The 25,246-nt window shown below is 35.0% G+C and overlaps 1 protein-coding gene across 1 annotated transcript; it reads right to left on the bottom strand.

The window, feature by feature from the left end:
- Positions 1–291: 291 nt before the first annotated feature.
- Positions 292–11,366, bottom strand: LOC6641356 (homeobox protein B-H2). Its single transcript, XM_023175249.2, has 3 exons — positions 10,192–11,366; positions 3,346–3,601; positions 292–1,185 (listed from the first exon to the last, which is right to left on the bottom strand). The coding sequence occupies exons 1-3, from the start codon at positions 11,246–11,248 to the stop codon at positions 399–401; spliced, it is 2,100 nt and encodes a 699-aa protein (XP_023031017.1). The 5' UTR covers positions 11,249–11,366; the 3' UTR covers positions 292–398.
- Between the last annotated feature and the right edge of the window lie 13,880 nt (positions 11,367–25,246).

Genomic DNA, 25,246 nt, shown 5'->3' with positions numbered 1-25,246 from the left:
AAAAAATACAAAAAAAAAATGATATATATATATATATATATATTTTATACTATATCGTTGTTGGGACTTAACAGAAAAAAAAAAATTTTGTTTTTAATATATAAATTTTTGGGGGATCAAAATTTCTTATATACAAAAAAAATCATTTACAAAAAATGTACAAAATATTTCTAATCATGCTTAGAGGCATTTTTATGGTGGAGAGGGGGGGAATGGGGATGGGACGGGCCTTAAATGTGATTGATAATTAATTTTTGCAATCAATTTTGCCTTGTCTTGGCCATATATATGTATGTATGTTTGTATCTATATATAGATATTTGTGTATATTTTTAGTTACAATCTGAGATCCAGCTTAAAGCCAGTTTTTTTGTTGTTTTTACACAGAGACAGAGCACTCACACCTCAAGAGCCAGATCCTCATCGTCCTCATCACTATTATCGTCCTCATCATCGTTATCGCTACGCAGTATTTTCCTTGAACCTCTTTCCCCCAGAGCCTCATCGCCGCCGCCGCCGCCGCCGCCACCGCCGCCTCCATCATCGTCTCCTTCTATATCGCCGTCATCATCGTCGACGTCGTGCTCCAATAACATTGCCCTCTCGCGACGCGGTGGACTACCCGGATTCAGTGGTGGACTGGGCGATTGCAAATGTATGCCCTCCGCCCCAGCATCAGACATCGTTAGGCCACGTAACGATTCGCTTTCACGTTCCCTGTCTCCATCCGTTTCGCTATTGGCGCTCTGGCTGGTGGCCGGCGAACGTTCGGATCGCTGGCCCATCAATTGACTGGCTGCCGCCGATGAGGGTGGCGGCGGCGGTAGTTGGGGTGGAGCTGGTGGGGCCTGTCCTGCGGCTGCATAGTAGCCACCCAGGCCAGTCGGTGGCGGTGGCATTCCTGGTATGGCCATGCCGGGCGGCATGCTGGTCGGATACATCCGATAGGCGGAGGCGGGCAGCGTTGGCTTTTGCAGGGCAGCTGCCGCTGCTGCCTGACGATAATAGATATCAATTGCTGAGGGCGGGGCACCGCCATGCGGTGATTGTGTCGCAGCAGCGGCTGCATATGGCCAAGCACTCAAATAGGGCGTGGCACCGCCATACAAACGCTGAAAAGCCGCATAGTTGCCAGCCTCGGCAAGTAATTCCAATCCCACAGCCGTTTGCCTTTTCCATTTAGTTCTGCCGAGAACGAAAAGAAGAAAAAAAAAACACACCAAATTTTTATTTCAGGATTAACACAATGTGTCGAAACAGAGAGTGAGAAAGAGACAGAGAGAGGAAGAAAGAAATTTCTATTAATCATTATTCTAAAGCCAAGGATGCCGCCGAGTCATGGTAGCCCCGCAGAGCTCAAAGTCCTTAGTCCTGACTCTTCTTCTACTTCAACTGCATTATGTATTATTACTGTTTATATTTCGCACTTAATTGTTTTGTCATTTATCTTGTGCCCAAAAAAAAAAAACAACAAAAAAACAACAGGGGGAACAACAAAATTAAAACCGTTTAAAATTGAACTCGAATCTAATTACTAGCGACCCGCCCAGAATGAGTTTTCAACTTTAAACTGCTCCTCATCCTCCTTTTCCTTCTATTTCTCTTTTTTATTTTCCCATTTTTTTTTTCCTTAATTTTCTTATTTTTGGCAAATCCTTTAATTACATCCAGGCGCCAGACACTCGGATCTCACTCTACTTGAAATGTCTTGAAACATCTGTAACATTTTTAAGCAAATCAAGTGACTTTCTAATCAATCAAGTGTATATAGGTTTAAGGCTTCTCTGGTGATCTAAACCACAAATAAACACTTGTTCTCATTTGCCATTCAAATTTTAGTTAGCTTTAAAGTACACCAAAAGAAAGAAGGTAGGACTCCCCCCCTTCAATAGGTTTTTGGAGAATGGGCCAGAAACGGTTACCACCCTCCACTAAATCGGACTCTAAGGGCTCTGCTTGAGGATTCCTGAATTTCTAAACCAGAGTGGCTGGTTTTAAGAAGGAAGAATCCAGTCAACCAGGTGGATACAGCGATATCACTAAAGCCACAGAAGAAAACTGCATTAATCGAAGCAAAGGAATGTGAAATTTAGTGAGAACATTGACCTTTTCCACTTGTAAGTTGTATCTAAAAACACAGAAGTGGGAAAACTACAATAATGGAAATAGAGAAATATAAGTTTTGTGAGTCATTTTTAAGGTCTTTATCAAAAGGAGCTCTTATTATATGTCCTTTTAGACCTTTTTTAGACCAAAAGGCGAATATCTAAAACGTTTTTAAGACCACTTCCGAGGAATAGTACATTCTGATCTGGATTTAGATCTGTCGATGTCCTATTACTTGTTAAAGTAATTAAATTAAATCGTTAGATTGAGAGCAACTACATATATTATACATATAAATGGACAGCTCAAAATCGATTCGTCTAATGGATTTTTCTTGGATTAATCTAAGAATTCGTAATTTATCTGATTTGTACATTCGATAGAGTACATTTTGAGTCTTATTCACTTATATTTTATATCTCACACACTCTCTACTCTATATATACGCTTTCCATATCCGGTTTGGTTTATGATTACAGTTACGGTTGTGTATTGCGCTCAGTTTCAGGTTCTTTGAGAACCTAAAAATATTAAATGTTGTGTTTACTCTTCTAGTTGTTGTTGTTGTTGTTGTTGTACAAACAATTTATAGAAATGTGACAAGTCATTGGGCAATAATTAAAAACGAAAATAGAATGCTATTAAACGTAATAAGGCAGCCAGACCAAATAGACAGAGAGACAAACAGAGAGTCAATCAGTCAGACGAGTGAACTGTGTGAACTATCTTTCTAGCTCTCTCTTCCTCCCTCTCTCTCTCTCTCTCTCTATGCCTATCGGTGTTTATTATTATTTGTTTTTTCTTTTCTGCTTTTCATTTCCTTGTCAGTTTCATTTACCATCCATCCATCCATCCATTTCGTCTAGTTGCAAAAAAAAAAACGAAACGAAACGAAAGACTTAGGCAACAAACTTGCGCACGTTGGGCGCAAAAAGCCAAACAACTCATTTAATAAACTGGCAAAGTATTCTTTACTCTTCTCTCATTTTACGATTCTTTGCGCAAAATGCAGCAAATTAAGCAATCAGCATAAAAACAAAATGCATAAACAGAAGGAAGAGAAGACATTAAAATGATTTTTATTGGAAAAGTGCGCGAATGGGAATGGGCGCGCCTCGTAAAAGGCGCTGATTAGCGACCAGTTTTCGAGCATCATCTACTCTCCGTAGTAATATGTTAAATTTTACAAAGGATACCGACACATATAGAAGAATGTGTGTGTGTGTAAACTAAACTCACCTGCGATTTTGATACCAAGTTTTCACCTGGCAATCACTCAATTCCAACTTATTCGCCAATTCCATACGATCCTGAACACTCAAATATTTCTGACGCTCAAACGATTTCTCCAAAGTCTGTAGCTGATGATCCGTAAATGCAGTCCGTGCCTTACGTTGCTTTTTACTCAAACTCAAGCTTAAATGTGAAGATGAATCACCATTGGCCGATCCATTGCCATTCTTAATACTATCCTCACCATCATCATCTTTGCCACCTAAAACAAACAAAAATTCAATTTACATAAATTTAACATAAAGATCAGTATAGAAAAATTGTGAAACAATTAAGATTAAATTCAATTCTATATATCAAGCAAAATGTGACAGATTAACATAGATTTCTAGATTTGACAAACAAAATCGGTAAATCGAAAAACGAAAATCATTTTGATGTGAGACACAAGCCAAAAATCAAAAAAAAAAACAAAAAACAAAAACCAATTATCGAAACCCCAAAACCAAAAATAGATACAGTTCTCCGACTCCCTGTCATGCTTTAGCCCATGCTGTGTGACTGACTCACAATCAGATTATTTTCTCTCTTCTTTCAATCTAATACCCTACAAAAGGGGTATACATATAAGGGGAGATAGTAGGGAGAGTTTAAGGTAATACTTAAACTTAAGACCAAATTCACTTTCCAAGTCATTAAAATCCATAACTGAGGTCTAGTTTCGAAAAAAAGTAAAATATAACGAATTAAATACACTCTGTACAAAATTTTACATACATATTTAAAAGAATTGTCAATACAAATTTTTTATGGCCCTTTCCAAGTGATATCCTCTGCCTCTGTCTATAGAAGCCATCAAAATCTTCGGTTTTAAAATACTTTACTTTAAACTCACTTCAAATATAATGCATAAATATGCGAATATAGAGAAGCAATTGAGGACAGAGGAGCAAAGGACCTTAACTTGAGAAAGAATCCAAACATTTTTGGCACAGTATTGACCGCCTATAAGTAAAAACACTCGCGTGTCACATGAGACGCGTGCGAGCGCAACAGTTGTTGCTGTTGCTCAAAAAGGATGCCGTCCGCCTATGGATCCTTGTTATTTTTTGCTTTTTGTTGATATTGAGCCTAAGCTTGAGAGCAAGTGAACTGTTCACTGATCGATCGGGACAAGGCAAACTGAACACGATTGCCTCGAATCACATTTCAATTTTGCTTACGCCTCAATGCCTCCTTCGGACTTTAGAGAGCCAGCCAAGTGCCAAAAAAAAATCGAAATATTGCATTGCTTTGACATTCTTGCTTAATTGAAATTGATATTTTGTCAACGAACAACAACAAAAAAAACCAAACGAAACGAAACGAAATGAAACGAAAAAGAATGTGAATCGAACGAGTGAGAGAAGAGAAAGAGAAGTGAGCAGCAAGTTTGTTGTTCAAGTCATTTGTTTGTAGGGTAAATTGTGGAAAATTGTATTCACTTGTTAGAAAATACCGTTACATAATAAGTAATTGTTGTTGTTGCTGCTGGACTATTTCTGTGTGCAAGGCCCACTAAACGCAAACATTATCAAAATGTTGATAAACGTTTAACAACAAACTGCAAAACAGACGAGGCAGAAAGATAGACAACAACAGCAACAACAACAATAATTAAAATGCAAAATGCAAAAAAAAAAAAAAAAAAAACTAATTGCAAGTTGTTGTTGTTGTTGCTGTTGTTGCTGTTGTTGCTGTTGCTGCTGCCGTGGCTATTATTGTGCAATTAAATGTAGAAGAAGCAAAAAAAGCAACCAGAAGCAGGTAATACGCAAGCAAAAAAGGAATGAGCTGAAAACCAAATACCGAGAATGTAGTCGATTTTTCAACATACCCTAACTTCTTCTTAGCATGGCAAACACTATAAACAGATATGTATTAACTAAAAGTACATTTGATTAGCCGAAAAAGTGCCTCAAATTGAGCTCTGTAGATGAAATAGTCTAGAACTGGTTTGATGGCAAATGTAATATACTCTTCATGGCGAAAGGGTATCTCCCTCATGCAATAGCAAATGATGAACACAAAAAAGGAAGTCTCATCGCTGCACACTTAAGCATGTTTAATACAGTTTAGCCACAAGCACTTAACTACAAATGCGAATGTGAATGCGAAACTGCATATGAATAAATGAATGAATGAATGAATGAATGCATAGAGAAGATAGAGGAGGGAGGCAGGGAGGGCAAGCTGAAGCAGTAAAAGAAAGGAAGATAAAGTGCAACACTCTCTTTTTCTCTTTCTCTCATAGATATTGGAGTGTGGCGCAGACATTGCGGAAATGCTTGGCTAACTGCGCTTTTTGGTAGAGAACAAGTCAACACACAGACACACACACACACACACACACACACACATTAATATTAGGTACTTCCAAAGTCAAAGTCAGGCAAAAGAGCGAATAACGAAACGAATGAAAAAAGAGCAAAAAACAGGCAACGAATTTATATATAGAAGAAGTGAGACGATTGGAAAAGTGTGGGAAGTAATCAGAGACCAGGGCGATAGTTAACGCAAAAGTTACAGAACTTTACAATAAACCATAAATGAAAAGACAATTAATACATTTTGTTGCTCATTAAAGATGGAAAATGAATAATAAAATAAGGATTATATAATTCGAAAGTATCAAAATGTAAACAAAAGATTTTCAACAATACATTTTAATAAATGAAAAAACTTGCTAAAATGATTCTCTAGTTATAGATTTTCTAAAATTCTATATATATTGTATTCTCTATATAGTAGATTTTTCTAAAATTCTATATATAGTATATAAATGAATCACAATCAGGTCTGTTGTTTTCGCAATTAATTTTGTCGCTTTCTTTTTATACCCTTGCAAAAAGGGTATATTAATTTTGGTCAGAAGTGTGCAACGCATAGAAGGAAGCATTTCCGACCATATAAAGTATATATATTCTTGATCAGCATGACGAGACGAGTTCAAATAGCCATGTCCGTCCGTCCGTCCGTTCGTCTGTCCATCTGGATCAACGCAAACTCCTCCTAGACCGCCAAATTTGATAAAGATCGGGTAACTGTATCATAAAGCTCCCATAGGAACAATCGGTGGAAAACAGTGATTTTGATCAATATGTTCGTTATTTCTTATGCTAAGATTGTAGGCCGTTTTTTCGCAAATATACGCCTTCTTAGATAAAACGTTTTTCTACTTTGATGGCTATAGGTAACGAAAGAGTTACCAAAAAAGTTGCAAGGGTATACAAACTTTCACGTGGTCGAAGTTAGCCCCGGCCCTCTGGTTAAAATTCATTTACCTACTTAATTTGCTAATGAATTGTTTGCCGTTAAGTGGGAAATATATTCATATATATATATATATCATCCTCTCTCAAATATTTCAATTTGTTCAATATGTTTTATTTAAAACAAATGAAATAAAACTTTATTATCCTTAAAAACAATTCGGAAACAAAAAAAAATGCCCTATGTTATCTCTGGTTATAAAAAAAAAAATTCTATAAAATAACCAAGACCATTAAATTTCAAAATTTAACACAAATTGTTAAAGTTGACAATTCCAGACGATTTTTAGTAAATATTTTAGCTTTTTTGATTTTGAGAAATAATATCAATTTTTAAGTTGAATATTGTAATGAATATCTTTTGAAAATTTCTATAATCGATTAGATTTTTAAGCCTTAATAACTAAAGTATATACTAAATAATGGCTTAATAATAAAAGAGAAAGAAACGGAACAAAACAAAATGCATCTAAAAAATGTTTCTAATGGCATTTTTTTTCTACAGATTTCAGAAGAAAATGGAAGATTCATCATTCACAAAGAGAAGAGGAAGAACTGAATGTATATGTATCTGCATAATTGTTGCTGTACCTTTAACTGTTTGCTGCTGTTGGCTTCTTTTTTTTTTTTTTTTTTTTTGTTCTTAGCAATTTGTGCTCATAAACTGTTTAATTGCAAATTAGCAATGGCATTTTCAAGTCCAAGACCAGCATAATGAAAGAACAAACAATGTTGCTGCCCTGCCTCAAATTGTTGCATGTGGCTTGGCCATAAAACAAAACAAAACAGAAAAAACGTTGAAACAACAACAACAACAACAACAACAGCAGGCCAACAGAAACAAGTTCAACCAGCAACAAAGGATTAAAAACAACTTATCAATCAACAGAAAAAGGAACTTTTATTTCTGCAACATTTACCATTATCTAATAGCATTTTGTTCTAATTTGCATAACAAAATGAGAAAGAAAATGTCTGAAAATCAATTAAAAATGTTGCCCCCCCTCAAGGCCAGATAAAAACGTAGGTTAAATAGTATATAGAAAACCAATTAACGATAAGATCAATAGCAAAAATTATGGCATACAATTTTTCTTAATTTATTCAAAAAATTGATTTCTTTTTTCTAGCTAAAGCTTTTAATTTGTTAAGTTGAAAATTTCTATAACAAAAACCCAAATTCAATTCAGTATATATCTTTTATTAGGAGTTTTATATTCATTGAACTCGAATATTATCAAAAAATTATAGTTCAGGTCACTTGAAAATGAACCGACTTAACGGTATCCATCTTCCCCTCCGTAAGTTAATAGAAGATATTCTTAGTTTTAATTTTGTCGTTGAAATCGATCTTGTTAATCTAACAGATGTTATAGAAAACTCTTATTAGTGTCCTTCTTCCTTATTTGTCTCTCTTTCTATGCCAACAAGGTCTTCTAGTTTTTAAGTTTTTGTTACGAATTTTATTTATAAGCTTTTTTTAAAGTCACATTTGAAAAGAATTACAAAATCGGTCAAGAACCAAAAATATATATATATAAATGACGTATCATGAGTGTTTTCAGCTATATTCAAAGGCAGGAAGGGTACATACATATGTATATAAAAGATTGAGCTTTTTTCATATTTTGAACATACAAAAACTAGATTCACCGTCTAAATGTTTCATGCAACGTTTTTCAACACTGAATGCCAAAGTGATTACATTTAGCAGTGTTTGTTTCTAAAGAAAAAGGGTATCACGATGTCGTCATTTAATTTGTAATTAACGTCATTTACTCAAGTCCGCACACACACACACTTACACCTGCCTGCTGTTATAGTAAAATTTTGTAATTGGTGGCTCTTCTTCCTCGACCTTCTTCTTCTTCTGCTTCTTCGTTCGTCTTCGTCTTCTTCCACCGACACCTTCCCATTGCCTCCCCCTGCAACCAAGCAACATTTCACTTTTTCCTCTTCACTACTTATTGCTCAGCTAAGCGAGTCAGTTTTTCCTATTTCTTTTGGGCCAACCGCACGCCATGCACCTTTTCCCTCCCCTCTCCCCCCGGAGGTAAGCTCACTGGTTGTTGTTGTTGTTGTAATCTATTAGGTTTTTATTGCAAACAAACTGCGTGTATTTTTACTGTTATGCCAGAAAGAAACAACAACAAGAAACAACCAACTCGAAAGAGGAAACATGCAAAATGCAAATACTGCAAAAGACAAGAAGCAAAAAATTTGAGACTTCTATGTAATAATAATTTATTTTTCTCCTACTCTTTTGGTGGTCGTCTTCGAAAATGGGCTAAGACAACTCTGGAAATGACTAAAAGTTACTTACACACACACACACACAGAGTTAGATGGGTCTTTAGGCCTTTTGCAAAACATAAAAAATTATGGTTAAGACGACTCTTTTCTAATGAGTAACTTTGCCTCTTACTCATGGAGTCGTCGTCCCCAGGCTAAATTTTTGTAGCTACTGAGAATATGAATTAACTACAGTTATAATGGGCATTTAAGTTAATAGTATATAAATAAATGAACTGAATATTCGTTTTTGTGAGTTTGTACTCTAAAAATGATTATGAAATACATGTTAAAAATGAAAAGCCTCCGATTAGCATTGTAATTTCAATGAAAAACATAAGGAAATTTATCAGATCTGGGATCTAAAGAACTCTTCATTTTATTCACAATTTTCAAACGATTAAATAAAGAATTTCAAAAGAACTTTTTCTACATTTTCTTAGGAATCCTCAAAAGAATTTTGCCTGCTTCCTTAGGAAATTTAAAGCAAACTATTTATATGAATGTCATGAACTGAAGAAAAACTACTCGAAGAAAAGTCTTCTCTTTATATTATTATTACTGTTTTCAGTATAGGATATGGTTGTTAACCTAACTTCATATATTTTACTATTGGGACTCGAACTCGGATCCTCCTTGTTCAGTCGCTCAATTCACTGAACAACTCAATTTTGCTAAGTTTATAAGTAGCTTCTAACTAAATTATTATAAAAATCAATTAGTAGAATTTGGGAGAAGTAAATAGTAGGTAGAAAATAAAGCCATTTCATTATATCAGAGTTTCTGTATAAGGATCTTAAATACAGTAGAATCCGAAACGACGCTCAAGGGACCGACGATTTTTATCGTTATTCCCGAAAGACGTACTAACCGGAGGCCCTTTCGTATAGGTTTGTATTGGAACCAACCAATATATATACCTACCTATATAAAACCGGACGGACGTTATAAGCGGAGTCGTTATAACCAAATTGTACTGTAGTTAGATGCAACCAAGGGCTGATGATAACTTAAGGGAAATTGTTCCTTTAGAAATCCAAAACTTGCAGAAATTATTCACACATACTCACACACACTAGCACACACACTAGCACACTTGCACACCTAACAAAATTTGATACAACATTTGAAACTAAGCTAAAACTCAAAAATTAAACCTCTGTTTGAGTTTGAGAATAGTTTGTATCGCTGATCTCCCTATAGAGGGTGAGGGGCGAAAAGGGGGGGACGGGGGACGGGTAATACTCACCACAATCATCACTATCACTGTCATCAATTGTGCTGGCCTGATCACCGCTAATGCTGCTGCCAGTGCCGGCGCCAAGAAGAACGCCGCTTGCATTGCCATTTTGAGAGCTACTGACACTATTATTGTTGTTGTTGTTGTTGTTATTATTATTATTCGTATTTGTGTTATTATTATTGCCCAATTGTTGGAGTGTTAAAGGTGAACGCGAACGTTCATCGTGCTGGCGATGCAGCGCCTCCAATTGTTGCAGCTGAAGATGATGATGTTGTTGTTGTTGCTGGGCATGATGCGGATGATGGGGATGAGCATGCGGATGCTGGCCATGATGCGGATGTGGGCCCAAGGGCGGCGGCGGCGGCGGCGGCGGCGGCGGCTGAGCTGATGCCAAATGCGGATGTATGGCATAGTGGGAGGCCGGAAAATGTGCCAAAAGCGCACTGGGAGGTAAATGGTTAGCCATCTGATGATGTGAGTGTAGGGCATTGCTCGTCGGTGAATGCCGTTCACGATAGTGTTCCCGTTCCCGCTCACGTTCACGTTCACGTTCACGTTCCCGTTCCCTCTCAAAGCGCAAAAGTTGCTGCTGTTGCACCAGATAATGTTGCAATTGTTGCTGCTGTTGCTGATGATGTTGATGAGCGGCTGCCGCCGCCGCTGCCGCTGCAGCAGCCGCAGCAGCCACCTGGTCCCGCTCTCGATCACGATCACGATCGCGTTCCTTAAGCCTATCCCGATGGTCATAGCAATCGGTTTCGGGTGGCGTCAATGAGCCACTACGTCGTCCGGATGAGGCTGATGATGATGAGGCAGCAGCCATTGCCGCAGCGGCGGCAGCAGCAGCAGCAGCGGCGGCGGCACTACCCGCCAATATATCGGTGATCATGAAACGCGAACGTGTCGCCTGGGCGGTGGTTGTGGCGCCAATTGCTGCTCCGACCGTGGCTGGTGGCGAATCACGCGGCATGCCGACGGCGCTGGATGCAATGATGCCTGCGGGCGCTGTTCCAACGGGTGCTACAACCGTTGTTGTGGACATTTCCGGTGGCATTGTGTTCATGTGGTTCGACAACTAGCACCACTTCTCGCTCGTTCGCTCTCTCTCTCTCTCTCTCTATGTTTCAGGCAATATTTCTCTCGCACAAACAAAACAAACAAAAAACATAAAAATTTACTTCCAAAAATATTTATATTTTTGGCAAAGAAAAACTACTGCACTTTGTTTTTTTTTTCTTCGGGGTTATTTGCGTTATTTTGTTTCTCGATTATTTAAATTTTAACGCACGGATTACGACGTCGTATAATGACAACCGTTCGCTTTTGCCTTTCGACTGAAACTGAATTTGGCCCGGAGTGCCAGTAAGCCAACAGCCGCTAACAACAAAAAACCAGTTGACTGACTTATTTCACAATGTATCTGTGTGTGTGTGTGACACACTCTCTCTCTCTCTCTCTCTCTCTCTCTCTCTGCACCTGTCGTGTTGTCCTGCTCACACTTGAGTGTGTTTGCTTGAAGTGTGGTGAGTTTTGTTGGTGCTGTCTATTGCCAGCATTTATTGGTCATAATTGGCAGCAATTGACATTCATTAGACTTCAAAAGCGGGCGGGTGGAAGAACGCTTATTTATGGGGGGTGAGTGCTAAGCATGTTGACGAAGTGTGTGTGTGTGTGTGTGAGTGGTGAGTTGTCGCCCACTTGGCCGTTTTGGGCTAGATAACGGTTATATTTTATGGCAAACAATTTTGTTAGCAGCATTCAAATACAAAATGCATGGATCTCTTTGCCCCAAATGACTCGTAAATTGCCAGTTTAAAGTTGTCAAATTATAAAAATCAAAAACAAAGAAAAAACATAAATTTAATATTACTATAATTCAATTTATTGAAACTTTCCAAAAAGTAAGCTTTCCGTATGAAAACGGAAACGGAAACCAAAAAACTTCAACTTCAATCATTTGCCATAACTTGCTATAAATGTAGTTTTATGGCAATTCGGATATTCAACATGGTTGCTTTATGGCAACCATAGATGTTTGTTCTCGTTTTGATGGACGACGGATGGATGATGATGTTGGGATGTTGTTGTTGTTGTTGTTGCTGATGCTGTTGAGATGCCAATTCGGCCAACCCTCTTTCTGACTGGTTCACGCTTACCCATACAAGCGCTTGAATCGAGAGCAAAACGAGAGAGCGAAAGAGAAGGAGATCTGCAAGCATAAGGCTAACTCGCTCTAGCGCAAGAAAATCTTCACACTCTTCCCACCATTCTTGCTTACACACACACACACACACACACACACATATTAGGACACACGCACATTTGTGGCACGCTCTCGCTCACTCTCTTTCTCTCTCTCTCTTACTCTTACGCTGCATCTCTTTTTCGCTCAGTTGTTGCTATTGTTGGTGTCTTTTGTTATTTTTGCGCTTGTTAACACTTTTTGTTTGGCATTTAAACAGTAAATTGGCAGCAGTTAAATGATGCCCGCTTGTGCTTTCTGTTTCTCTCGCTCGCTCTCTGTTGCCCAAAGTTATTGTGTGCGTCTCTCCCTCCTTTTGCTCACTCTCTCTCACTCACTCTCTCGCCTGCTCGTCTTGCTCCTTTTCTCTGTGTATCGATGTCAATTTGCTGCCTAATGTGCAAGTGAATAACTGAAGCGTGGCAACATCTTCAAGTTGTAGCTGCCGTGCCTGAAAAAAGGATGCTTAAGGATGCTACCAGGTCTCATGACTTGATCGAACGAAAGGGGGGTTGTGGGGACTCCAATATTAGATGCTTTGTTTGCTCTTAAATTACTTCAAAATGAAATCTAAATCTGTAATTTGCGTACTTCGTTTTCAAAAAACTTTCCAATTGAAATTCTACAACATTTTATAGTTCTTCTTCTTTAGCTTTGACCTTTTACTAATGAGGATTATGGATATATGAGACAGTGAGAGTTAAATGTATATGTACATATCTGGTTTATAATTAATTGACATATTATTGATATTTGAGTTTTATTAAATGGTATAAATTGGCTTCTTGTAGTTGTTAAGGGAATCAATTATTATTCAATTCAGATCATGAAATTATAAATTTATAATTAAATATTCAATGGAAATGTTATATTTTTTTACAGTCATTCGGATTAAGTCGAATTGAACCCACTAAACTAACTTTTTAAAATGTTAAAAACTATTATAAAAATGTCTAATTCTGTTGTTTGATAACTTAAAGAAATGAGTTCAATGATTATATGTATATCCTAAATGATTTATCATATTGTCGATTTTGTGATGATATTCTTCGTCTGCCATGTCGTTACTTGCAATACCAAACGAATCGGATAATGCCACAATTTTCTATATAATATTTTCCACAAATTGTAGGAAATTTCTTATGCCTTATTGTATAGCTCTCAGTTCCATATTTGAAAGGTGAATATTTCGATTATTGATTAGGTGAAAAAGCCGCAAAACAATCAATTAAATAATGTTAATTACTTTATATACACATTTATTAATAGTTTACTTAAAATATAATATTGTTTTAAATATTTTCCAAAACAAGCGTAGTTAGGATTTCAGAAACTTCCAACTGTTTTAATGGAAGGAATCAGGGATCCTGAGTGTGGAATCCCAATAATTTTCGACTTTTTTCACTTCCCTATACTCCCAACTAGTAAGTCTCAGAAAACTACCACGCCTCCCATAAAATATTTTCTATATCTTCGCTTACCTCTCAAAAACTGCAATCAGTGGCGGATCGTGCGCTCGATTTTGGGGAGAAAATCGAAGTCAAAAATTTGTTTGACCAAGTACTCCGACTCGGAATTTTCTTTTAATTTTGTTGGGGGGGGGGGGGGGGGGAGGGATCACCCTCTTTCACCCCCCATAGATCCGCTACTGACTGCAATGCCAAAACTAGTTGGGAATTACAACTAAATGAAGCTTAAAGTTTTGTAATTAATCATTTAATAATTATGATTGAATCTCAATTATTAAGTAAACATTCTAATTTTTCTTTCAATATGAAATTTATTACAAAAATGTGCATTTTATATTTTAAAAACATATAAATCTTAAATTTTTGTATAAAGAAATTGAATACTTGAAATAATTTCGACAAATTAATTTATCTTATTTGTTTTCATAGTTATTACTTATTATTAACAGATTGTTGTAAATTTGAGTTAATTTATAATTAAAATTAAGTTTTTTTGTGTTTAAGAGAAGAAAATTAAAAAGGGTCTAGAATCGTGAGAGTTGGTTAAAAAATCTGAAATGACAATTTTTTTTGAAATAGATCACATTGTGTCACATTTATGAGAATGATGTCTAAATTGGACAAATTGCGATGGAAGGGCGATTTGGGTCCAATCTCGTTGGGTTGGCTCTCACCTCAGCTCATAACGGTGATCCGTTATGGCCTGGCCCGGCACTGAAGCAAGATAAGTTAATTAAAGATGGATAGAGCAAAGAAATAATACAAAAAACAGAAAACTGAAACCCAAACAAAGAGCCAAAGACAAAGACAAAGTGGTAATGAGCAACACTTCACAAATGATTTAAAAAGACATTAAACAACACAGCAAAAAAGCCAAAAATTGTTGACAAATTCACGCAGTTTGAGCTCAATGGTCGGTTCCCAGCGCCCCCAAACTGCAGCTTCAGTTTCGGTCGCAGCCAAATGGAACTTTGGAGTCTCATTAAAAGTGACCAACTGACCATTAATGTGGTTGGCTCGTCACTCCACTCCACACCAGCAACTCTCTCGGTCTTTTGGCTTTCCACTCTGTGAAAAGTTATTTTAATTAGGCCTTGGACATCATTCCCCATCCCCATTTCCATTCCCATATCCATACCCATCCTCATCCCCACATACCCACAACAAACTGAAAACAACCCCCATGGGGATGAGCTTAAGTGCCTGTTGAGAATGTTCATCAGGGGGTAGTAGCTGACGACGATGATGATGATAATGATGGCGATGTATCCTGTTTGGCATTTTTGAAGGTGTCGTAATTGCACTCAACTCACTTGATTCTCGATAAAAGCGGAACACAAGGGACTGAGAGAGAGAGAGAGAGAGACTGCGACTGATTGCGATTCAGATTCTGAAATCAGATTCTGTTGATTTTTTGTTGTTTTTCTCGAATGCAAACAAATTAAAAACCACTTAGCACACAAAAAGGGAATATTGAGATAGAATAGATGAGTTGAGATGAGATGAAAGACCAAAAAGGCGATCAAATCACAACCGTGGCGTGTGGCGTCAGTCAAAACGAATTTAACAACAAGAGAAATATATTTTATATATATGTATACATAGGTACGTATACTTATTGATATATCCCCAACAACAACAACAAAAATATGACCAAAAATGTGAGTTTAACATCCTGTTTGAGACTTATACCTGAAGCCCCATATCCCATCTTAATTGAGGTTTAACACAACATTTACCGCTTTTCGCTAATCGCCTTGAAGAACGCCGGCCAGGCCAAACCCAAGCGGTATATATAAGCCACATTCATGCCACAGTGGGCATAATTCATACGGAAAACCAATTTAAAAACTAAATTCTAAATCCAATTTGAAATTGTTTCTACTCCTAGTCCTGAACATAATGTCTATAATCTTTGAGCTAGTTGGTATTGGTAAGGGATTATACAGATACCAAAATACAGTTAAATTGATAAAAAATTTTATTTCAAAATTCTGTAAAACTCTTAACTTTGAGTATCTGTAACTTGGCTTAATTCTTATCGATTTTCGAAAGTGACATCTCTTTCAAACGTTTTCAAATTCAATTTTAAAAAGGAAAATAAATCATTAAATCAAGTTAATCATTAAGATATCTTTTCGAAGCAGACCAAAAACTCCAATAAACAGTAAATCATTTCAATAAAACTTTTATTTAGTAAATTTTTTGAGTATTCGAAAACTTCATGTCTTTTTGTACAATCTTAAATAATGTCTATCAATCTGCATTAAAATCTCGAAAACTAAATTTTCGCCATTTTCGCATCATGTTTTTTACACAAATTCGCCTACATTTTAGTAGGTTTCTGATACCATTTTAAAATATACAAATTGCAATTCAATTGAGATATAACTTTTTGAAATCGGCTAGAAATTGGTCGCATTACAGGTTGGGAAAGAATAGGCAGATTAACCAAAATGATGGTTAATCTGCCTCTGATGGATGGTTAGTTGAAAAGTTTAAGAAAATAAAACAATTTTTTTGCGAATCATTATTGACCGATTTTCATTCATGTTCCAACTTACGAAACCTTTGACCCTGAATACTTGTATTTTCATTTGGATTTGCTTGATTTGGCACTGTTTCGCCTGAATAGTTTTGTATATATGTATGTATAGCTCATTGTGCTTATCAAGAAGATAAACCATACTTTTGTTAGTTTTTGTTATCGAGACAAATTAATCGTAGATTGAATATTAATTGTTAATTTTCTCATTAATTATTCATTTATAAGAATTATTCTAGTCAGAAAACAACTGACATTAAGTGACAAAAGTTTCAATCAACAATCGAAATGAAATCGTCCTGTTATCGATCCCCGAAATTATTGATAAATTTGCAATTTAATGCAAAATTAAAACTTTTTCTCTTTCTTATCTTTGTGTATCATTTCATGAATTTAGGAATTGAAATTTCAAAACGTACAGGACAACAAGAATTCCCAATCATTTTCAGAGCTGTATTCAAAAGATTCAACTAAATTATTGAAATGAAATGCTTGGAATAGGAACATCCTGAGAAATTTATATTGTATTGCCGTTTTATGAAATGTTGATAATATGTTATAATATGTTGATAAAAGTTCAAATATATTTAAAATTGCTTTGTTTGGAAATACCTCTCAAACCACTTGAATCGAAAACGGGTAACTATTTTCAGAGTTGTATTTGTAAAGGTAATCGATAAATAAGTGATATCAAATGCATGGAATAGGAACATTCAGAAATTTCTCAATTATTTTATGACAAAATTATTATCTTTGAAATAATTTTTTCCTATCAACAATTTATAAATGAGATCAGACTGAATGCTGTCCACTGTCCAATCGAAAATGGATGATTCCATGTTCCCCTTCCCCCCACCTTTTTTTGCTTCTGCTATGTATTTCGGTTTTTTTTGTTTGTAGGTAAATCTCGTGAATTTTCATTCATAAAAATTGTTGGATTTTTGATTATTCGCTTTTGTTTTTATTTCGATACGCGTATTCAGCTTAATAACAACACGTCTTGTCATTTCATTTTATTTTCGGGTCAGAACCTTCCCTCTCTCCTTCTGACTGACTGCCTGACTGACTGACGGATTGACTGTGGGTTTCCGTTGATCCCATTGAAAAACGTTCGACATTTCGTTTGTTCATCACGCAATGTCGCGTTTGCGTCTCGCGCGGCTCTTTTCATCAGGTCCTCTTGAATTTGTTGATTGTTGTTGCTGTTGTTGTTGTTGTTGTTGTTGCATTTATATTTAATAATATTGACGTTTTGGGACTCCACTCACTTTTTTGACCCTCGTTAGTAAGTTTCTCTACGCTTTCAATGTATATTTAATTAATTAATTGATTTAATTTTTGTCTGATTTCTGATTTGTTCGAAAAAACAGAACAAAACCAAAATGACACGAAAGTGTTTATCAAATTCTCTACTTAAATTAATTGCAACAAACGACTCAAATAAAATTAACTTTGTATTTATATTGATTGTGATTTGACTAAAAGAGATAGAGACTAAAATTGTTGAAACTTTTTCAAAATTCAAACTTAGTTCTCTTTAAAAAATGTCAGCAAACTTGGAAAAAGAAAGAAAAAAATTACAACAAATTTACTAGATGTACATGAAAATGGTTTAAAGGATAGTTTTTGACCAAATTCAATATAATTTTTCTGTCATTTTTTAAAACTATTTTTTAAATTTACTTACTTTCCATTTCTTTTTGCCATTTCTGACAGTTTTTTAGTTTTTAATTTGAAAAATATCGCTAAAAAAAAGTAAATCAAACTGTGTGGACAGAAACATTTCATGGAGTTGGTGATAAAATAAAAATGTAAAAAATATGATTTAAAAACGATTTACAGTATTCGAACCAAGTTATTATCGTTCTAATTCTAATTCCAAGTCTAATTATTAAAATTATTGTCAATATAATAGCAAGGACTCTTAATTACTTGCCTAAATTTTAATAAATAAATAATGAAAACTGGTCTAACTAATATAGAACTTATAATGAAATTACTGACTCACATGATAGGGCAAAAGATACATTTTTCGTTCTAGTTTTATCGTGTTAAATTATAGCTTTAAGTTGGACGTTCTATTGATATGGTATATAGTAGTGTTGGGTAAACAGCTTCAGCCGATTTTATCACTTTTCAACACTGAAATCTCGAGTAGCTACTCGAGTAAATATTTACATTTTATTTTGATAATTACATTGATTGTTTTAATAATAATTTATATATTTTAGTTAGTGGAAAAGTGAGCTCAGAATTGTCAGCTTCTTCACTTACTCATGAGTTACCCAACACTAATAAATAGTAATTCTTTTTCAACGAAGCTTTAGGCCTTTCCTTTCTCAGATGAGGATCATATTAAAAATTTCTAAAAATTGGCAATAGTCTCTTAAAGCCATAGAAAAAGTTGTAGACCAACTGTTTACCACAAATATTTAATTTAGCCCCAGATTCCAGATTCGCAGCCAATTGAAAAACTGCATTTTGTATAAATTTGGATCCTTCCTTAGAGTTGACTTTAATTTACACCACTAATTGTTTCTAAACTATTATTTTTCCTCAACTATTAAGAGTTTATATACCTTCTTTGTCGAAGAAAAAGAAGAAAGTTTTGACTTTTTTTTAGGTATATAGCAATTATTTCATTAGACAAATGTTTTCATTTATTGATAGTACACTTTATTAACAATGTTTGTGCAAAATTTCGTAGAAAAATATTGAATAGTTTTTAAGGGGTGGCTGTTTCCCTTAGAGGCCCTTTTTTGGAAGAGCCTTGCGGTGATAATTCCCCAGGGCGAACAGGTCAACCGACCCATATAAGGTAAACAAATTTCATTAGTTTTGTGTAATCAACGTTTGTGCATGAAAAGTGGATCGTTCAAGCACAAAAAACTTTCATTACGAACATTTTAAAAAAAAATTTAAGAAAATCGGTTCAGTAGTTTTCCCCCAATCCATAACACCGCAAAGTCATTATTCAAAAAACACCATTTCGAGATATTCGCGTTTAAAGTTTCAAGCTCGGGTTTTGGGCCGTGACGAGGCGCTTGGTTAGGAGGCGCTGTAACGTTTTTTTTTTTCTCGAATCTAAATTTTAATCCTGAATTCAAGAAGAAAATTCAAGAACTCATTCTGATGATTCTTGTCTTGCCTTTAACAACACTAAACTCTATACGAAAGAAAGATACATGCGTTGGATTTTGATCGCTTTCATTTCAAACCAATTTTTGAATTCAGATCTTTAAGCCCAACCCACAAGCTGATATGATTATGGATTGCTTTTCATATCTATCATTTCATTTGGTGTAATATATAGACTCGCCAACATCATGATGATAAGACTCGATCGTGTGTGTATATATGTACATATACTAAATAACAAATGACAAGGGACAAAATCGAAATACAAAAAGTTTTTTAACAAAACACACGCCTCGCCGTGCCTAGGCGATAGGAAAAATGTCAAGTTTTATGCTAATTTTGCCGTCTTTATATACCATCTATCTAACGCTTTGATAAGTTGTAATTCAAAAGAGCGGCTAAGTTAGAAGACGAGAGGTAGGAGGGAAGTAGGAGAGATTGGTTGGTATTTGGGAATAATATGCATAAAATTGTAATCAATGGGAATCAAAATTTCAATAATGACACAAATAAAAGTACAAAATCATGTTTGTTTAAAAGGCCATCGGTTTGTTGTTTTTTCTTTGAATGAGTGAATGAATTTATCGCAGTACAATTTGTGAAATTAATTTACGTCTATTTGGTTATATATTAGTGTGTGTGTGGAACTGGGCTAATTATGCAGTGTGTGTGTGTGTGCTCTAAAATGAGTTGATTGTCAGTTTTTGCAGATAAGTAAAAAGTCTTTTTGGTATGAGATCTTGAAGTTGGCCATTAATCGAAACTCTATCAAAATCTTATCGCAGCAAACACATCAAAAAAACGTTTCCCCACTCACTCATTCACCCACTCGACGAATGCTGCTCGCTCGCTCGCTCTCTTTCTCTCTCTCTCTCAACAAAAATAATAATAACAACAATCGGAGGGAATTGCCATTTGGCGTTGACAATATTTTTCATGCTAAGAGACTTTTAAGCTGTCAACGGCGGCGCTCATAAAAATCGACCACCAACTTGTGAACAGGCCCCAGACACTCGGACACTTGGACACGAGACAAATGCAGTTTGAGGTTGCCCAAGAGCGTCAAACTGTCTGCGGGTGCCATTGTTTAATGCATTTAATGTGGCCTCCAACAGGCATATTGGGGAGTGAACACTAATGGAGTCGAATTGCGGTGGGTCAAAGGGGGGAGGTGTGTTGGGCGGGTGTATTTGGGTTTTCAATCTACATGGCAGCAGTTAGATGCCGATCATGTTCGAGTCTTGTGCCATTTGTTGTTGTCTCAACTATTTATGTGCGTCTTTTCCATTTCATGCCATTAAGGCTAACTGGCAAACTGTAAAAATGATGAAAATCTGATAAAATATTGACTGAAGGAGAGCTCATATCATATTCAATTTACAGCTAATTGTAAATAATATTCTTCAGTTTAATTACAAAGAGTCATATAGGGTATAACAACTAGAATCGAGCGACTATAATCCACAATTCATTATCTCCCATCGAACTTCCCTTCAGTATTTCTATACCGTGGTGGGGAGGTGGCTAACGACACCTACATCGGGACTTATATATATTAGTTACTTATATAGACTATTAACAACTATTTTTAATCTCATGTAGCTAAAAAAATATATATTTTCCAATATAAATTATCCGTTGCATGATTTTGGGCGTAATATTTTTTAATTTTTCTATCGCTAGATTCACATTTGCAAAGATGCAATAGGAAATCTTGGGAAAAAGTAAAGTAAATTTCTTTCTGGACTTACAAACGAAGCGTTTTTTGAACTGAATCTGTCATAGGAACCCCAGGGGTTCATTTATTATTCTCTAAAGCTGTAAAATGCGAAAACTTTGCGCTCTAAAGTAGGCAATAGGCTGCTATTAATTGTTTTTTACAACATTTTTGCTCAATCTGCCGATTCTTTCCAACCTCTAACCGATTTAAAAAAAAAGGTATACCCTAATTGAATCGAAATTTAGTATACTTTAAAATGGCCTCAAACATTGGAATATAATATAAAAAAAAGGAATTTCGACACGATTTTTGAAAAATGTCATGATAAATGTATTTATTTGTCAAGATTTTATTCAAGAAAAAAAGACATTATTCTAATGTGAAAGCAAAGATATGAATTTTTCAAAAAATCCTTAAAAATGTAGGTACTAAATTAGAGTAAGTTAAGTTCATGAAAATTGTTTTTTTTTAATATTTTGCTGTTTTTTGACTCTTTTTGTCCTCGCTTAAAAATATGATTTAATAGTTAGAGTGAACTTAAAAGCATTAAAATAAGACATAATTTTTTTAAAATCCATTTAAATTTAGCTAAGTTCTAGATTCGCAAAGTTAAGTGTTTATTAAAAGTTTTTGGAAATTTGGAAATCAAATTTTTGCCCTTTTAGTTAAGTGTAAATTGGCAGATGAATGGAAAAAAAATCAAAGTTCATTTAAAATTCGGAACTGAGAGTAATTAAATAAGGAAAGTAAATTATGCTAAAATTTCATGTTGGTTTCGATGACGATTCGTTTTAATCACTATAAACATGGAAAAACCAATTTGAAAGACAATTTTCAGGACGAAAACAACAATAACAACAACAACAGCAACAACTCGCATGAATTTAAAAGGAATTGTATGACTTGATGTCATGTAATTTGGCAAGTCGGCACGTGCGCTCACTGCTCGTCTGTTCCTTCCCTTTCTCTTTCTCTCTCTCTCACTCTCTCTCTGTCTAAAGATGTTGACAATTGGCAATGGCTGCTTGTAATTCCCAATCTATGAATAACAAATAGGCTTGGAGCTACCCAAAACTAACTAACAAACCCGTTGGCCACGCTATACCCATGGAGGGAGATGTTTTGGGTGTTGGCTAGAAGGAAGAAGAAAATCAAATCATATTCTGAATTTTTAGAAAAACAACAACGAGGGTAAGCAGGAGAAAGCAAATGCAATTTTACAATGTTACATGAAACGGGAAATCGTCCTGTTTTGGAAAGAGATGAAGAGAGAGAGTGTATGTGTGTGTGTGTGTGTGTGTGTGTTGTGCGCTTTGACGCCCTTTTGATTTGATTGTCCCTGACAGGCAGGCAGTCAGCCAGGCATCCTCCCCCCGCCCCACGCCAACATCCTTCAGCCATGAATCCCCGTTCCATATTGCATGTGCGCCCATTTGTAATTCAAGTCAAAAGACATTCGTTGGATTATAATTTTCTTTTCCGTTTCAATGCATTTCATTTCCGTGCACAACGCATGAGCGACTGAACCTTGATCTATCACCCCCCACCCCCCTAACTCATCATCTATGCTTATGCTTATGAGTGTGTGTGTGTGTGTGTTTTCCTCTATATTTCTGCATTTTTTGACTAAATTACAGTTTTATGATTTTAATACCCTGTAATCTCTACCCACGACTATGCCGTGGTATATTCAAAATTGTTAAACAAGAAATTCTTAAATTCAGTCAAGCAAAATATTATTCAACTTCCCTATAGGATGTTCCTAAACCACATTGTATCATTTGTTGATGTTTTTAGTTGCTTTTTAGTTCTCTTACCAACACTGGTTCAAATGCCATTCGTTCTTTAAAAATGTGCTCCGCGAAAACGTTTTATTTTAAATAGTTAATTAATTTAACTCAGGGTATCCCATGGTCTGCAATCCATTCGAACTTGTGCCTTTTTAACAACATTATTATGCTAAAATAAGAGTCTGAAGACATCTGAAGAAAATAACGTGATCAAAATAGAAATGTATGCATTTCTCTCTTAATGCTCATTCTGAAATCAAAAGGTAGTTGGGTTGGGTAATGTAAAGGACTTCAAATGCCATCGCGTTATTTTATATGTGAGCTTCCTTTTTTATTATTTAAGATTTTGATTTATCTCTTTAAAGTGCAGTGAATGCTATAAGTATATAAATAAAATACAGTATGGTATACACCTATATATATACATATATATTAATAAATGTGATTCACGAATTGAAAGTATGGAATCCCCAAGAATTAAAAGCGAACGAACTATTACTATCTCTAATTGTCTCTAATTTGATCATTTTTTGAAGTATTTAAAAAGTATTTGCAAGCTAAAATAAAGTCTTTCAATCTTCATTAAATATCTCAACAATTAATTTGTTTGACATTTTAGCCAAATTTATAAAATAGAATTAAAAACAATATCCTGATTACAAATGAGCATAGTTGAATTAAAGAATAGCATACTTTGCGGCAAAAACCTGTAAGACCCCATTTTCATGGAATATCTTAATAAAAAAGAACTTGACGATTCTATAATAAGAAAATTAAACTTAAAATCAGTTACAAGTTGGCATAGTTTTAATTTTATTTAGCTTGAATCATATTTTTAAGGAATACGAGATTGTGGTGCGCGGAATAATTCGAATTTAAATTTTAAACCACAATTTCGATTTAGCGTCATCTATGAGATAAGTGCACAAAAGCGCTCTCTATCATTTTACTGTGAGTATTGAGAGCGTTAATAGTACTCATTGTGCTCGGTAAACTCAAATACTGGTTGGATTTTCGTAATTTTTGTGCTTCTTGCTTAAAACATCAATGGGAAAACGGAAAATCATGAATTAATCAAGGATTTTTAAACGTTACCCCTTTTTTTCGTTATATGTAGTTTCAACATCAATTGTTGAGAGAAATAGAAACTAAATAACTGTTATATTATTTGCAAAACATTGGCAAATGACGGGTAAAAGGAATTTTAAAATAATGTCCTGGCTGTTATTGCCTTTGTAAAAAATACTGGTTCAAATACTGGGATGTTAAAAAGCCCTTTGTGAAAATAATGCAATATAAAAGCTTACAAAATGGTAAAAGTATGACATGAACTTACGAACTTTTTAGGAAAGAAATAGGTTTTGGAAAAATGAAAAGTTTCAGCGCTGTTTGAATATCGATATTGCATGAAAAACACCCCTGGAAAGCACAATCATATCAGAAAGTGACAAACCAACACCGCTACGCTTCACTGTTTGAAAAAGAAAATAACGGTTGCTAAAAACAAGCTTTTATTCTGTAACGGTTTTACAATTTAAATATTTTCATTTTATTATTATTATCATTTTTAAATATATTTTGAGCCTAAGGAAGTCACTATATTGGAATACCTCGATGAACTAGAAATGGCATTAAAAAAGTTGTAATACCACAATATTGTATTTAATATCTTGAATTGCAGTTTGGCGAGGTCCAACCACTTGTTAATAACAAAAATAGTGTGTTATTTAAAAAATAATTTTCTAATTGTTTCATCCAAAAGTCTTCACAATTATTTTTTTTTTAATTCATATACATTACAGAATTAAAAAGATAAACAACATTTTTCATGACTTAATTAGGTTATTTGAGGTTATCTATGATTTTATAAATTAAATAAGCAAAATTAATTAATGACATAATTAGGTTATTTGAGATTATCTATCATTTTATAATATATAATATATAAAATTTCAATAAATTGTTTACTGCCCCCAGAAGCATATAATATAATAATAATATAAGTAATTTAATAATCAAATAAATAAATTATTTTAAATTAGCGATTAATTGCTAACTGTGTGTTTAAAAATATGAAACACATCTCCAAAATGCAATCGTTCTCCACATATACATATATATACATATTTTAATTTCAACACCCCCAAAACCGTGACA

The sequence above is a fragment of the Drosophila willistoni genome (genome assembly GCF_018902025.1).
Source record: "Drosophila willistoni isolate 14030-0811.24 chromosome XL unlocalized genomic scaffold, UCI_dwil_1.1 Seg141, whole genome shotgun sequence".
Lineage (NCBI taxonomy): Eukaryota > Metazoa > Arthropoda > Insecta > Diptera > Drosophilidae > Drosophila > Drosophila willistoni.
Note: the sequence above shows the minus strand (reverse complement) of the source record. Positions and strands in the feature narration are given on the sequence as shown.